Source organism: Glossina fuscipes, unplaced genomic scaffold (assembly GCF_014805625.2).
Source record: "Glossina fuscipes isolate IAEA_lab_2018 unplaced genomic scaffold, Yale_Gfus_2 27, whole genome shotgun sequence".
NCBI classification, from domain to species: Eukaryota; Metazoa; Arthropoda; class Insecta; order Diptera; family Glossinidae; genus Glossina; species Glossina fuscipes.
The window spans coordinates 1,891,309-1,907,269 of NW_023998422.1; the positions used below are offsets into that span (position 1 = coordinate 1,891,309).

The 15,961-nt window shown below is 34.4% G+C and overlaps 1 protein-coding gene across 3 annotated transcripts in view; it reads left to right on the plus strand.

Moving 5' to 3' along the window:
• The first annotated feature begins 10,790 nt into the window (after positions 1–10,790).
• LOC119635753 (hemicentin-2) overlaps positions 10,791–15,961 on the plus strand; it is a 39,357-nt gene continuing 34,186 nt past the window's right edge. For 2 of the 3 annotated variants that reach the window (XM_038030750.1, XM_038030751.1), the window contains exon 1: positions 10,795–11,234. In XM_038030750.1, the coding sequence (XP_037886678.1) occupies positions 11,141–11,234 (94 nt within the window). In that variant the 5' untranslated portion in view covers positions 10,795–11,140. Of the gene's footprint in view, positions 11,235–15,961 lie in introns of all 3 variants that reach the window. The other variant, XM_038030752.1, reaches the window with a different exon arrangement.

The following is a 15,961-nucleotide window of genomic DNA, read 5'->3' on the forward strand; positions in this document are numbered from 1 at the left end:
AAGGCAAGTAGGTTCGGGAACCATAGGGAAGACAGACAGGAGCCATAGGGAAAGCAGACAGGAATCACAGAGAAGACAGACAGTGTGCTGAAAGAGGGAAGCGTTATGATTATGTCGTGCAATACCTAAGTGATACACGGGAAATCCGCAGGCAACGCTCTGATTGGTAGGTTGAAACGCCGAGTACTATTAGAGGATTTAATTGATGGACAGCAGAGTACTTGACTCTGTTGTTCATCAATTGGATTTCATGTTGTTCTACGAACTCAGAGCAAGTGACAAAAGGTGCTTGCGTCGGCAAATGGTATAAATAAAATTTTCTATAATGTTTACACACATATCTGGAAACGTTCCCAAATATATGTAACTAACGCAGGAATTTATTACTAACTAGCCTTTCTACTGCTCAACAAAGAATACCAGATTTACGCACAAAAAGTTCTTGTAAAACCGTCGAATCGTAAAAGAGGCGCAAAAAAATAAAAAGGAAGCATTAATTAGTATTATATAGGATCGTCAGAGTCGTAAAACTAAGGACATGCAACAGAGCTAACTGTAATCGTAAAGAAATTTACACCGCTCTAGGACACGACAAACTATAAAACTTTAGAAAAACTTCTTTCAGTTTACTTCATATATCACATCACGTCACGTCATGAAATCAGGCTCATATGAACATTAATATCCTCTCGACCAGCAATCCGAGTCGATTAAAATTACACCCCGCACTAAGTCATCCGTTGGCACCTTTAACAGCATAATTTTTAGATATCCGCATCAACATCGTTAGGTCACCGATATTTCCTAACAGCCGTTGATCATTTTTTGCCTGCGACCTTTTCTATGAAAGATAGCACAACCAATACACTTTGTTGAAATTTTTTTCTTAAATGTGTGACACGTTTTGAGTGCCTTGACGTAGTGCATGTTGATCCTGGAAAATCGTTCGTGTCCAACCATTTTTAAGATAAAATAACTTACTTTAAAGCGAGAAATCTTTCTAAAAGTGCAAATTGAGGCCATCGCACACTTAAGTCAGCCATAACTCGTCGAAAAAGCCGACAATGAAGCAAAGCTTCACCAGCAATACTTCTCGGAATTCGGTATGCTTTTGAGTGAACCAGGGGCTATTCTCCTGCAGAAGGAGACTTTTTCCGACAAAGTTCATTTAAAACACCCATTGGGGGCTTACAGAGTTTGCATGAAACGTCATCTCCATAGCGTTCAACGACAATTTCAAATCACCCGAATGAAGCACCCGTTAAATGTGAAACAACGAATGAAATGTAAATGCGAAGCAAGGAACTCTATTTAACCAAGATATGCAAAGCCATTCGTAGTCTTAAGAAAAGATTCAAAATATTTTATAGTAAAGGCGAAGAATGGAAAACAACAAAAAAACTATTTTCAATGATCGGTGAAAACGAATGGCAAGTAGTTTGCAAGGAGATAACTATGAAGAAGATAATCTTCTAAGGTCCTTCAATTTTAAATCCTTTCATTTTTTTTCCTTGAACTTTTTTGATTTTCAATTTTTTCAGCAAACAACCAACAAATTCGTATTAGAATCATGTCCGCGGATGTCCGCTTGGATGATATTAAACTAAACTAAAGCACGTCGGATTTCCAGCAGATAATATCTTGCAACTACGAAAGTAATCCACGAGGCAACAATCATAGACACAAACGTGAGTCGGTCGTGCGTTGCTGTATCAGTGCTGATAGTAGATAAAATCCGGCAATAAACAAATTCCTTCAGTACAAACCTTAATATTAACTGCATGCATTCGGTTAATACCGGGCTCCTCCCCACTCTTCAATGCAGACGAAGAAGGAGTTTAAAAAGAAAAACAAATAAGAAAAAGATAACAGAACTAGTGGGAATATAACATCTGATCGGTATAGGTTTATACGCAACTTATGTTTAAATTTTGTTGATTTTGTTGTTTATATTAAAGTTTCTAACTTATTGTTGTTATATATGTTTGTAATAACTATTCTGTAATCAATTTAATTAATCTATAATGCTATTGCATTTATCTGAAGTTTCCGAATTATACATACATACAGAGGATTAAATCTCCTGAAATCATATTTATATGTTTATCTTCTTCTTCTTCTTCTTTTTTTGAATAGAAATTCACTTTAATTATTTTCATGTGCTTACTATGCTGTAAATATATACTCGAATGGCTGGCTGTCTGCCATTTAACCTATATCCATAAATGAACATTTATTTAGAACGTAGAGCATCGTGATTTAGTAAACATGTTAATCTATATGTAGCCAGAGAAAAAGTTATTAAATGAAATAAATTTAAATTGTTTATCAAATTTAGTAATAGATTTTCATTACCCTAAAGAATAAATGAATTGAATGAATACATACATGAGCTCTTGTATAGGTCAAGCACACATTTACAAGGTTGTGAATATTTTGTGTTTTTTTTTTTTTTTTTTAGTTTTTAACTTTTACAAATAAATAAGAATTTTGTTGAGCATGCAGTGAGAAGATTAGATTGCCTTTGATGAAAACAAAACTTTACGCAAAGGGTAGAATATTTTCAAGCTTTTTTTTTCTCTTAATTGTCAGGATATCGTCTATAATAGCAAAGTTTTCCAATATATATTTGGTATTGAAGAAGAAACGAAATTATTTTGAAAATCAAATGGATTTCAAAGTCTATTTTCACGTACTATGTGGCATTATTTTGCTGCGTTCCCTAATCTCATAACAATAAGAGGACGGGAATATATTTTCACTTTGTAAAAGTATTCGGAACACGCGGAATGTTATAAAATCTCTGTGGGAAGTCTTAGAGGACCTATGAGGTATGTACGTTGGTGACGAGCAAACAATTTTGAATCGATCTGCCTGCCTTTGTGCCTTTATTTAATATATATTTTGCCGATCGTAAAATTTAAGAAATCGGCAGCACGAAATGTGAGGAGTGGTAGGCGGATTGGTAATGGAAACGGGCCAAGTCGATTAGAGGATACGCCTACATTACCACATCAACTGAAAATAGCTCTTGGTTGAAGGTTTTCTTCTGTTTGTTACTCGTAAAGCAAGTAAAATGTCCGCCTGTATTCCTATAGGGCGGTTGAATTGAAAACAGGGCTACACTCCATTGTAAGCTGAGAACACCACTATCTTCAAGTGCAGGAAATTTTGTTCGCTACTCATAAATTGAAATTTCCATGTATTGTCTACAGCCCCTGTATAAAAATTAAAAAAATGATAAACAACAAGGCCTATCCCATATTATAGACTATCGTAGTCATTTTTTCGCTTTTTTTGTGCAAATGTCTGTTCGTTTTGTACTTTCGTATTCAGCCTACGAGTCACAATTTCCGCAATATTTTGAAAAAATGTTTGAATTCTGAGCAAAGGACGAAGACGATGAAAAATGGGTGAGATTGGATCACTTTTTCGACCCGTTCGTCCACATAGTGTCTTATTTTGGAAAATCCTTATATAAATAATTGTATTACACAAAGTGATTTAAAGTGCCTAATAGCGGGCCGTGCCCTGCTACAAGGTCTGCACTTGTTTCAAGATAAAGATGATTATCGTAAAAAATTCGACCAGAATTGAATATCATTTTTAACTCGTTTTTTGTTGTAATCGAGAGAAAATTGGGGACAATAAACTTTCAACAAAATATTTTCCTTTACAAACTTAAGGAAGTTGTTCACAAATTTTTTCCTTGAAGAATTACTGAACTTGTTCACTGTGGATTACAATTCAGTTATGTTCTATTAAAAATACAGTCTTGTAGGTTGTTCTTCCGCCATACCCCGGCAATTCACGTATGTCTTAAAACAATAATTTAAAGAATGCTGAATAATCGCAAGCAAGTCTTAGCTCGAACGATTTGAATGCATGACCACTGCTAATCTATCTCATATAGTGTGCAAATATTCCTTACTTGACTCTGCCTCTTTCCCTTTACATGCTTTTATTGTATTGTATTACTCTTATATGCGCCACGCACTGGACGAGCAGAAACTATTTCGCATGCTTGTACTAAGGGAACGGAAAGATAATTATTTGAAAAGTGGGCAGTCGCAATGTCTATTAATTAAATGAAGCCCATGATAAGTAAATTTTATCCACATATCATGCCGGCAACGTGCAAACATAATAAAAGCAATCGTTCAGTTAAAGTTCAACATGCAAGAAATTTTGCCCGGATTACAAGAATGAAGGTGTGTATACGTGTGCGTTTTCACACTCAACTATGGAATGCTACATCATACTCTTTTAAAGGGAGAAATGTTCTCACATAATTTCAGGATTTCAGGCATTGACCATTGAAATTGATAAAGCTAGCGCAGGGGAAACGACACGACCCACGAATTACTAATGGGATGGGATGTACGCACATTAATAATAAAACATTACTTACAATCCCTATGTATATATGTATGAAATTCATGAAATTTCATTAAATTTTTAAAATTTCCTCATTTCTTACCATTACGGAAGGACAATTAAGTATGCAGTTGATAGAGTAGAGTGGGTTCATTAAAACAAAAAAAACAAAAAAAGAGAATAAAATTATAATTAAATATTAATTAAGTTCGCATATAATAAGCCTTCTCTTAAGAGGAAGCATTTTTCAATGCAAGAGTAGTCAATCATTGGGGAAACATGCACACACATGCATTGCATGCATCCAACGATGCATTGTTTATTAAAGGCCTGGGACTTGAGCGGACGGTTGTAATGCAAAGCAAAAACGAAAATTGTTATGACTGAATATTTTCTTAAGTAAAATTAAGAGATAAAAACACGTTAATAAGATAAAGCTATCCTTGTGAACTTCAGGAGATTTTACTTGATTTCTCTCAAGCTTGGATATGCTGGGAATTTATCGATTACACGCTACTAACACATGAAGTATCTTGAGCCGTTAATTGATCAAATTATGTTTCCCCATTTTAGTTATATTAGTTTGAGCTCCAGCATAGCATTTTATATTTAATTACTTTCAAATTAAAGGTAAAAAAGAATCAAAAGCGAAGGACGAAATTTTATTTTCTATAAAAAATCAAAAATTTTTCCTTTCAGTTTCTTTCAGACTTTACTTACGGTGCGGATACCCACCCTTAGGAAAGTAAGAACGGAATAGAATGGAAATATCACATTCGAAATAACTTAGTTGACAAACTTCGAATAAAGAAGAAGATTCTTTCCGACTTTCTTCTCCTTGACTGAATCGCCGTCGAGATAAGGCGCGTAAGTAAGGAAAAATCCGTCATCATCTGCTACGATCTCATGATATAGGGGTCGTTTTCGAGGTATTTGGGCTAGGAACTCGTCCGTTCTGTCTGTCGACAATTGACGATCGGTTATTGATAGATTATTTACGTTGAGCATAGATTGTTTAGCTGATGGGCTCTCTAATAACGTACGTGTATTAATAAGCAGAATTCGAGTCATAACGCCAATGCCAAGATTACGGTTTCCTTTTAAGGAGTGGAGAAATAGAATTCACTACGGCAAGGACGCCTAGAATAGCCGTAGAGGCTATCCCGGCATCATTCCAAGCTTCACACAGTATGCCACAACTGTGCAGCAACTTTACTTCGACGTTGCATTGACAGAAGTACTACGTAATTTATCATTCAAATGGGTTAACCGCAAGTGAATAACTAACGCTGAAATAAATTGAACTTGCAGCTTATTTAAGAGCATTGAATGTTAACTTGTGTCGTTAGTTTTAGAATAGTTCGTTCTATAAGAAGAAATACTTTGTTGCCGGACAGTCTGCCATAAACGTTAATTGGTTTGCGCTTGATGGTAGAAATTTTTTTAATATCCTTTAATCTCCTCAGCCTCACTGAATCGAACACTTGTAATTGGATTCCCAACCCATTTCAAGACGCACCGCATTATTACCTTCGCAACTAATCTTAGAACTTCCAAGAAGAACAGGGAGAGTACAATGCAAAAGATGTAATGGTGGGTATGCGAGGTTCGGCCCTTACCGAATATAACTTTCGTACTTATTCTCCCTCGAGCTTTGCTGTTAAGTAGGGCTTTCAGTATTTCCATTTCGTAGAACTCTCCATCTACGTGGAGAGAATCCCACTGCGTTCACTTAGGACATACTTCACTATTTGTCCAAAAGTGTGTGCATTCTCTAATCATGTTACTGAGGGCTCCAATCCAGCTACTTGCGTAATTTGCTCTATTGAAAAACTGCGAGAAATTTCCTTCAAGGGCGCCCCCCTCACCCGTTCATTCCAATCCTTCTTACTCTTGAAAATTCATTTAAGTAGAATTTACTTTTCAAGCTTTGTCTGTGATCTGACAAACCGACGAAAAATTCACTTAAATAGCATTAACAGATTACAAACGTACATACAGCAGTACTTTTCGTTAATCCTATTACATTTCCATTTATATTGATTTTTAAGAAACTTTTTTTTTTTTTGATAATGCTTATCTTTATAATACCTTTTCGCTTTATAATACGATTAAAGTTTCGGAAATCATTATTTTCAGCTTCTATTATTTTCTTAATATTTTCAAATTTTCGCTGTCAATGACATAAGACAATCCGTTGTGTTGTGTTCACGCGTTTCGTCAAATATGTGTTTTTACTGACAAATCTTTTCTTTCGTTACCTTTTGAATAGTCTTCTCGATAATCATTTTTGTAATAAAAATTTGTACGTTAACGAATTTCCATTCCATTCCACGAATTCTTAAAATTGTTCGCTACGAAAAGTCATAAACTTATCATTGAGGAACTATATTCGATGTTAGTCGAGATCGAGTGTGGAAAGTTAACTCATTATTCAATCATACGACTGCTAGAGTAGGAGGAGATGAGAACCTTAAAATAGTCCCTTATTCTACGATAACACCGATAGCCTTTTTCTTGTTTTTTTTTTTTTTTTTTGCTAACTGCCGATCTTTACTGGCTTGTCCGAACCCATGCTTCTTGACTGGTGAGGAAGGCTAATGGAAAAACCATTACGAATGATATGAGGGTATTTTTATTTTCTTTGTATACGATTAAATTAAAAAAAAAAAAAGGACTTGATATGGGTGTGAGTGTCATAAGAGAAGACAAACAGAAGGAGAGGTCATAATCTAGCACTGTTACTACAAATTGTTCCTTAGGCTTTTGAAAGGGAAGGCGTCAATCCTTACGTTAAGTGTGCAAGACAAAATCATTCTTCTGACGCGAGTCTCGCAGCTGATGAGTCAGTTCATACCTGTACTGTACAGCATGTCTGAGGAAAAAGTTTTCTTACAGAGCATATCTAGGATAGCGATCATTGCAACCTAGCCGAGACAATTTTACTCATTAGAATGATTCAAAAAAATTCTTTATAAGTAACACACTTTTCTCAATGAAAAGCAATTTCAACGACGTCGGTTATCACGTTTTATTTCAAAATATAATCACGAGAAGCTACTTAAAAGCTTGTTGGCTTAAATAAAGTATCATCACTTCATTATAGAAGTTAATCGTTAATCTAAAAGGATTTATAATTAAAATGAACATAACCGACTGAACATGTATAACGTATTGTAGGGGAACTTTTACGAGACCGCAACTATTTGAGAACATTGCGCCACTTTAGATTAGATGCAAATATTAACTGAAACGTTTAAGTGTTTTGAGCAGTTGAAGTTTTTAATCAAACAATGCTGCTTTCCAGCAAATAGATAAATAATTCGTTTATTTGAACTGGACCAAGCCATGAACACTTCTGTAATCGTTCGTTGCGACGACTGCAATCTTTCAAAGTGTACTTAAATAAAATTCATTTAATTTCCTTTTTTTCGTTTTTACAATGCGATATAATTTCATCTTAGCCCAAATCCAACCAAACCGAACTATTTTCTAAATTATCGTAACACTTGTGCTATAAATCCAATTATGAATTTACATATTTTTTTTTTTTTTTTTTTTTTTTTTATGCATTCACGAATTTAAACAAATACTTGAAAATGAATCTTAACCGTAATGCTACAAATAAACAATTACCATAATGTACTGTACTGGGTGTGTGTAGAGAATATTCTATTTTCTTTGGTCAGGGGAAAAATGTAATAAAAAAAAACAAAACAAAAAAAAAAAAATGAATGAAATGAAAAGAAATGAAAAGAAAAGAAAAGAATACTTTAGTTGAATAAATTCAGGCTATGTACATATATATATATATATATGTGCACAGACATTCACACAAGTTGCGATAGCTGATCCGAGTGCATAAATTATTATCATCATCACTTCATTTATGCATAATTCAGTGCTTACAGTAAATGAAGATCTATAGTAATGATTGGCTGATTATAGCTAACTGTTCCAGAACATAAAATATATGCCCAGCAATTGACATTACGGTTGTTGTCGATGTTGTGGTTGCGGTGTCGAAAGAATACGTGTTTTGAATACCGCATACAACACTTTATTAAAATTTCATACGCATATATAGAGATAGGGTCGTAAATTGTTGGTGGGAGACATTCATTCTACGAATACATGAATAAATTATGTAAAATAATGTATATATATATATATAAAGGAAACGTTGTTTTATGTGATTAACAAAAAAGATTGCTACCGTTATCCTTTGCATTCATTACTGAAATATTAAAATGATGTCGATTTGCATAATCATTGCACAATCATTTGATGACTGTACTTGGCAGCGGGGAGCAATCGCATAGAAAGTACACCTTCCCTTCAATTCAAGTCTTCAGATCTAATGTTTTATATGCAAAATTATGTGCGGTTTGGTGACCCTTGAAAATATGTCTACAAGATTTGAGATCGATCGTTGGGTTAGTGCTTATAAGTGCCAGCTTTTTGTGCATTTTAGGTGATATGCGATTTGGATGCTTCTGGTAAATATTCCATCTTTTCTCGTAACCATGCTATGAAGTGAAACTAAACATTTTCCTCACTGTAAACGTAATGCGCTTGTTATTCTTTTTCCTAAGTATAACATAATCTTCTATCTTAACTCTGGCCAGTTGTCACTGATTTTTGAGTGGTTCTGCTAAATATTTTTTGGCATTTTCAAGTCAACATCTGTTTCCAACCGCAAGTCGCAACTGTTTGTCCATCGTAGGTAGATCGCGGCCCCTTTTTGCAAATCCTAAGATAGCCCTGACAAATATTCGCATACAATGTCGACTAGCAAGCCGAACTCGAAATTGTTTACTCTTGCAAGCGTATTGCGGCGCCTTCGCTTTCTTCTTTTACATCATTTAGCTCAGTGCTTGCAGCTGTTGTGCACGCTCTAAGTGAAACCTTAAGTAGATGGACGAAAAAAAGAGAAAAATTTAAATCGCTTATAAACACGTATATACGTATTGCAAGTGCAGTGGGTGTAACGAAGGAAAGCGCGTATCGTGCTCACCCTCTCTCTCTCCCTCTCTCTGCGATGGGTATAATAATTAATGCAAATAAATATTGAAGCTAAAGTTTTCTTTGTTGGGAAATTGGCAGAGTATCGTCTTTCAAATATCGAGAATTTTTATTTTTTTTTTTTATTTTTAAATACAAAATTCAATTCATCTCATCGTTTATTGCGTTGCCTTGAACAGTGTGTGCCATTTAATCAAATCAAAATTTCGTACTCTTGCATTTTATGATATTTGACTTTTGTGAACATATTAAAATTGCAAATTGTGAAACGTTTTAATTTGTGAAATAAAAAGTTTCCTTTTTCCTTCTTTCATTCACTCTTCCTCTTCTTCTTTTTTTTTTACATTTGCATTTGCAGATAAGGAAAATCAAATCAAACCAGAATTCGCATTGAAAGGCATAGGAGGCGGCTGAATGAAGCATTCAACAAGCGGAACCAACACTTAAAATTAAAAGGAAAAAACTTTAAAAAAAAAAAATTAAAATTAAAATTAATTGACTTAAAAACAGGAAAAGGAAAAAAGGCTGCTTCAATATGCGAAACAATAGAAAATTAATAAATTGATGAAAATGAAAAATTCAAAAAAGAAGAAAAAAGAATTGCATAATACACACAAACAAGTAAAATAGTAGCGATTAAATTAATGGGAAAATTATTTCGATACTTCTCGAAACTGAACTAAAAAAACTAAGAAAAACTAAAAAATCATATCTATGCCTGGCTCGGTACATGAAGTTTTATATAAGATCCGTAAATTATCTGATTCAGTGAGCTTCAATGATTTTCGCAAAAGCGATAATAATAATAATAATAACGAACAAACTGAGAGCCAATTTATAAACTTTTTATGAAAAAATAATTTCGAACCTAATATGATTGTGATGAAAACTAATCCATAGTAGTAGTAGTAGTAGTAGTAGTAGTACTAAAGTATTGTATAGAGACCAATAATAATAAATCCTGCAAAAAAAAAGAAGAAAAAAAAAACAGTACGAGCAAGAGCGAAGCACTCGAACTAAGCACACTACTAATGAAGTGGCGGGGACGAGCAGAAAAGTGAAACTAAATAACATAGAAAATAAGCACAATGTAATAAAATCATTTTTTATGACTGTCACTTCAAACAATGAAATAGATTTCCTTGCGTCTCTTTGCTTGTCTCTGTCCGTGTGTGTGTCTGTGTATGTGTGTACAAATACAAAAATAAATAAATAAATGAATAAATAAATGAAAATAACATATAAAGAAGAGAAACAAACAAGAGAAAGCAATGAATCGTAACCCACTAGCAGGTGTCATTTATCACTGGAATTGTGAGTGAATATCAACAAAAAAAAAAATAATAATATATATATATATATGAAAAATTATCAACAAACAACAACAAAAAAAAAAAATAAACGGTCTTGTAGTACAATAACGCTATAGCGAAATAACGAAACTGAAAAATAACAAAAAACAGATTATTTTTCAACTCTCTCTCTCAGCTCAAATAACGAATAAAAGATTAAACTCTAAAAGAAAAAAAAAAATATATATATATAAAAAAATAAAAAAAGCAGAAGAAGAAGCATCAGTTAAATATTCTTACTGTGCTGTCATTTTTCACATTTAAAAATAAATTAACTTTAAATCGCCGCCATTTGCAAAGCTCAGTAAAACGGATGCCAGGCGAGCAAAATAACGCATTTTATCATCCCGCCCGTTGATAATCATCAAAAACTACGCAACAAACAAATGCGGTCCAGACTGGTATTAATGCATTTATTTGAAATACGTATCATTCTGTTTTGCCTGCCGCCCATACTATTGGCGACAACCTTAGAACCAGGTAAACGCAAATTCATTTTCTATAAACACTTTCTTGATTTTTATCCCCCCCCCAAAAAAAAAACACAAACAAATACACACACATATACTTACACTATACTTTCGATCTCTATAAATATTATGGAGACTGCGAAGAAACCGCTATAATGTTGTTGTAGGAAGATGCAAGAATTTAATTTTACTTATCCGTCCGACTTGTGCTAAAACAAAGGAGATAAACTTGAAAGCTTGATTAAAACAAATTTGGCGTAAGCATCAAGTAGTCAATAATTTGGGGGATTAGTAGGAATAAAATTTTCTTCTTCTTCTTTTTTGCAAAATTCGAATTTATCATTATTATTACTATCTTCTTCGGATAACTCATCAAGCAACACAGGGCATCATTGACTGACATTTCCATGCTATTCTATGGAACGCTTCAATGCCCGCAACTACTACAGGATTTGATTCAAAGGTTCGGAAGACTCTGAAGCATCTTTTTGCGATTTATAAAACAGATAATGGGCTGTGAAGCGTTGAGTGAGGCAGCAAATTGGACTTTACGGTTAGGCAACTTTACCACGGTATCTACCAACTTGTGATAAAGTGTTCTGCGCCGACCACTTTTCACACTTAATAATGAATTCATTGACTTTTCATGTCTTGATGCGATCTTGCCACCAATTGCTTGTATCTTCGGTTCTCGAGTAAGGAAAATAACGCTCAGAACTTTTTTTTACTACATTCAGGATCATCGATATCCGAACCTCGTTCAACGATAACTCTTTGTTCTCGACAGAGAGGAATTCTTATGACACAAAAAGTATGGACTTTACTGAAACTCTTAGTCAAATATTTAGAATGTTATGAAATTTCAACAAACGTCGTTTGCGAGCTAGCACTTTTTAAAAATAGTATGGATTGCTTTGTCAAGGATGACATTAATATATCTGTCTCGACATATATTAGTAACTGATGCGTTAATTGTATGTTTGCCCAACGAGCAATAGAAAAGAGAGAATACGAGAAGAATTCGATGAGCGCTATTTTTCGATTTTCGAATTTGATTCGTGTGTAGCAGTCGGATTATTTCTGTGCAACTCCGCCGTAGATGAATATTTGCTTCAGAGGAGGACTTTCCCAATACAGTAATCGAAGTTGTGTTAAGAGAATGACGCCGGCTAATTTGAAGTTCATCCTGTTTTTTAGACTTCTCCCCAGAAATACCGACAAGTCCAGAGCAGAACCAGACTGGCACAACATATTATTCTCTCCGCGTTTACCTCCCTTCTGGCTTAAGTTATCTCACCATTCTCAACACTCAAACGATTCCATAGGAGGGACTTTTTAGACTTCTTCCCAACTAATGTCAAAAATATCGGCATGTCCAGAGGAGATTTGGACAGGCACAACTTATCACTCTCTCCGCGTCTACCTCCCTTCTGTTTTAAGTTAACTCAACACTCTCAACACTCAAACGACTCCACAGATAAACCGCTTAAGACTTTTAACTAATATCAGAAATACTGTCAAGTCCAGAAGAGAATCGGACTAGCATAACTTGCAATTCTCTCCGCATCTAGTCCCAACTAATCTCGAAAGCACCGCAAAGTCCAGACGAGAATCCGACTAACATAACTTACAATTCTCTCCGCGTCTACTCCCCTTCCTTTTCACTAAACAGTTTCACAGTGAGCTTATTAGCGCAAACAAAAGTGCAGCAACAACGATTCCTCCTTTAGGATTTTCCTTTACACGGTTTATAGTGCTACTAGAATGCCGGGCTTGCTTTGCTTATACGGATAGATGTTTACTTCCTGTCATTTTTCTTTCTTGTGTTTCTCTTCTTCTAGGAAAATCACTATAACATATAATTAAGTAAAAATAATTGTATTAAGTGCTTGTAATGTACTTAATGAATTTGTCTCAGCTGCGAAGATTTGTTTGTTTGTGACTACTCTTGGAATCTGTCTTTCCAGCTCTTCTCTTTTTCTCTTTCTTTTTAAATCGTTATTAAGTATTTTTCTATTCAATATTTGAAAGGCTATGAAATCTTTTGTTCTGTGTCCAATTATTAAGCTATCGTTCCCAATGGCAACACGAATGTTTTGTGTAATCAAGTCGAGTTATTTACGGGATTAATATGCTTGTATAAAATTATCATTTTTATTTTCTTTCGATACAAAAACTTAAATCGAGAGTATAGTAGAGTTATCAAATAAAGCATATGCCGTTGATGCTAGAACTTTAATCGAAGAATTCATTTCTCTGGCTAAATGTAAAAAAAAAAAAAAAATGTAAAGATTTAAAAAGTAATCCACGATTTAAAATACTCCAGAACGAAGTATGGACTCTTCTGGGGTATTTTAAGAGAAGATAACGCTTCAAAGGTATAACGTATGTCGAGAGTGTACGGTTTAAACGAAGAAAGTTATAAAATTGTAACATCCATCAAGCCCATATGTATAGGACGCATTACCTGATTGGCCAGACGAATAAAAATTTGTAAAGCGCACCCTTGAAAGAGCCTGCTAGCAGTAGTCTTTCCTGTGCTTTCAAACTTTTTACCATTAAAGTCGACCGTACATGAATACTACCTCCTGACTTTTATTTCTTTCGTGCCGAAAGTCCTTCCTGAGCGCCATCGTGCCCACGTCGACTAAGTGGTTGGTCTTCATACACATTTGGTATATAGTACGAGTTCCTTGCTTCTTCTTCAGGTAGATCCATCTTTTCTTATTTTAATCCATTTATGCGAATGCTGTTTGAAATGTACTTAGCCCGACCAGTTTATCTACTCTTCTACACACAATTAGAAAATTCGAATTTACGATAAATCTTGATAAAAATTGAGCAAAAGTAATACACTCGGATGTCGAATCAACTGGGAATCGTTTTTCAACTCCGTCTAATGTAAACGTTTATATAAATGTTTGATACAAAAAATGTGACTTCATATACGAATTTTCTATGGCACGTCTGAACTGCATTTTGATTTGTTTTTCGTATAGTCTTTCAAATAAGCGATCTCAGTGAAAGTAAGTCTGGCATTTTACGATAAAGACAGAGAAAGGACAGTGTTATGAACGCAATATGTCTTATATGTGTGCATAGGTATCAGAATTATATTAAGTTTAGGATACTGCAGTCAAATCTCTTTCCCTACGTCATATCTAAATTAACTTCTAATCCTAATACCATCGTATAATTCGAAAAGTGAACTGAAGTTGTTGACTAGTATACGTGACCAAGCTTCGACACGGCTTTAGGGTTCACTCTCAACTCGGTTTGGTAACGGGTGCGAGTGTGCCTTTGTGTTAAGTGTCTAAATGCTTTTGTTTTTCTCTTCTTTTTCTTTTTTTTGTATTGTTTTATATCTGAATGAATTTTATTCTTTTTATTTCTTCATTGTTTTTTTTTTTTTGTCCTTATTTTTCTTTATACATTTTGCAGTAGTTCTTAATAATATTTAACATGACATTTATTTCTAGGAGTCAATTGAATTCGATTGTTATTTATATCAGCAAAATTTCATGTAAATAAATAAATAAATAAATAAAAGAATAAATGTAAAATAAATAGTAAAAAAAAAAAAAAATGGCCTACAGCTCATAATAAAATACTTGACTTCGCCCTACAGTTATTCATATAATCACTTTTCAATGTAAGGGTTTACACGAGAAGTGCACGAAAAAGTGGCCTTACCCGAAACGTTTTCAGTAGCGTTCATCCTTGGGTCAAAACACATCAGTGTACCAAGTGATCAGCACCAAAATATCACAAAAATTTCGGCCTCTAAGTTGAACAAAGAACACAAGACGAATGGACGGACAACCTTAGATCGATTCCGAAAATGACAAAAGGCGGATATACAGCAAGTTTCTCTGGATGTTGCGTACATCTGCGCAAACTTGGTATGCCCTACTACGAGCGGTGTAGTGCGTCAAATATATATAAATTAGGTATATTAAGGATTTACGAAGAGGTGTAACCGGTTTTGAGGTTAAGAGGTTTTGAGAACAATGCACCACAATCATCTGGTAGGGGGCTTGTAATTAAGTTTAAATTGTTGTTCGCTGCTCTTACGTTCTGGGTGAGGTTAATACGGATTCTTACGAAAGCCTTTACCTATTTAATGTTTATTTCTTTTAGATAGATCGCTTTCCTTTCCAAAGAATTAATTATTCTGTAGTGTTGTGCACACGAATAAGTCTTTGATATCGCGACAGCAGGAGCCTACTTTTATATGAAAAGTCTGAAGTCTTCCGTGTTATAGGTAGGAAATGTCAATAATCATGAAAAGCTTTTCTTTTTCTCGTTTCTCTATTCGTTGTATTGTGGATAGTTTAGAAGGTTACGGTTCTTTTCGCTGTGATTGCCTACTTATAAGGCAAAGAATTGTTTGGAGTGACGAAAATGTTGCTGGGAAATATTCTTAACAAAGGCTATTAGTGAAGTTCGTGGAGCAATATGGATCTACATCGTTATAAAATTGTTCTCGCTCAAAAATTAAAAAACGTCGTATCATCGCTAACTTGGAAACGATGATAATTTTTGTAAGAAAGTGCGGTTTGGGATTTCGAATGTAAAGCCAATCCACAAATTGTTCAGGAGATATTGCTACGGATGTGGGTTCTGACGACTTTTGCTTGAAAGTGTGAACGGAGATTCGGTTGCCGTTGACAGCGAACACAGTATTTGGCTATAACACGTACCCCAACCTCACAGACAACACAATTGATTTATTGC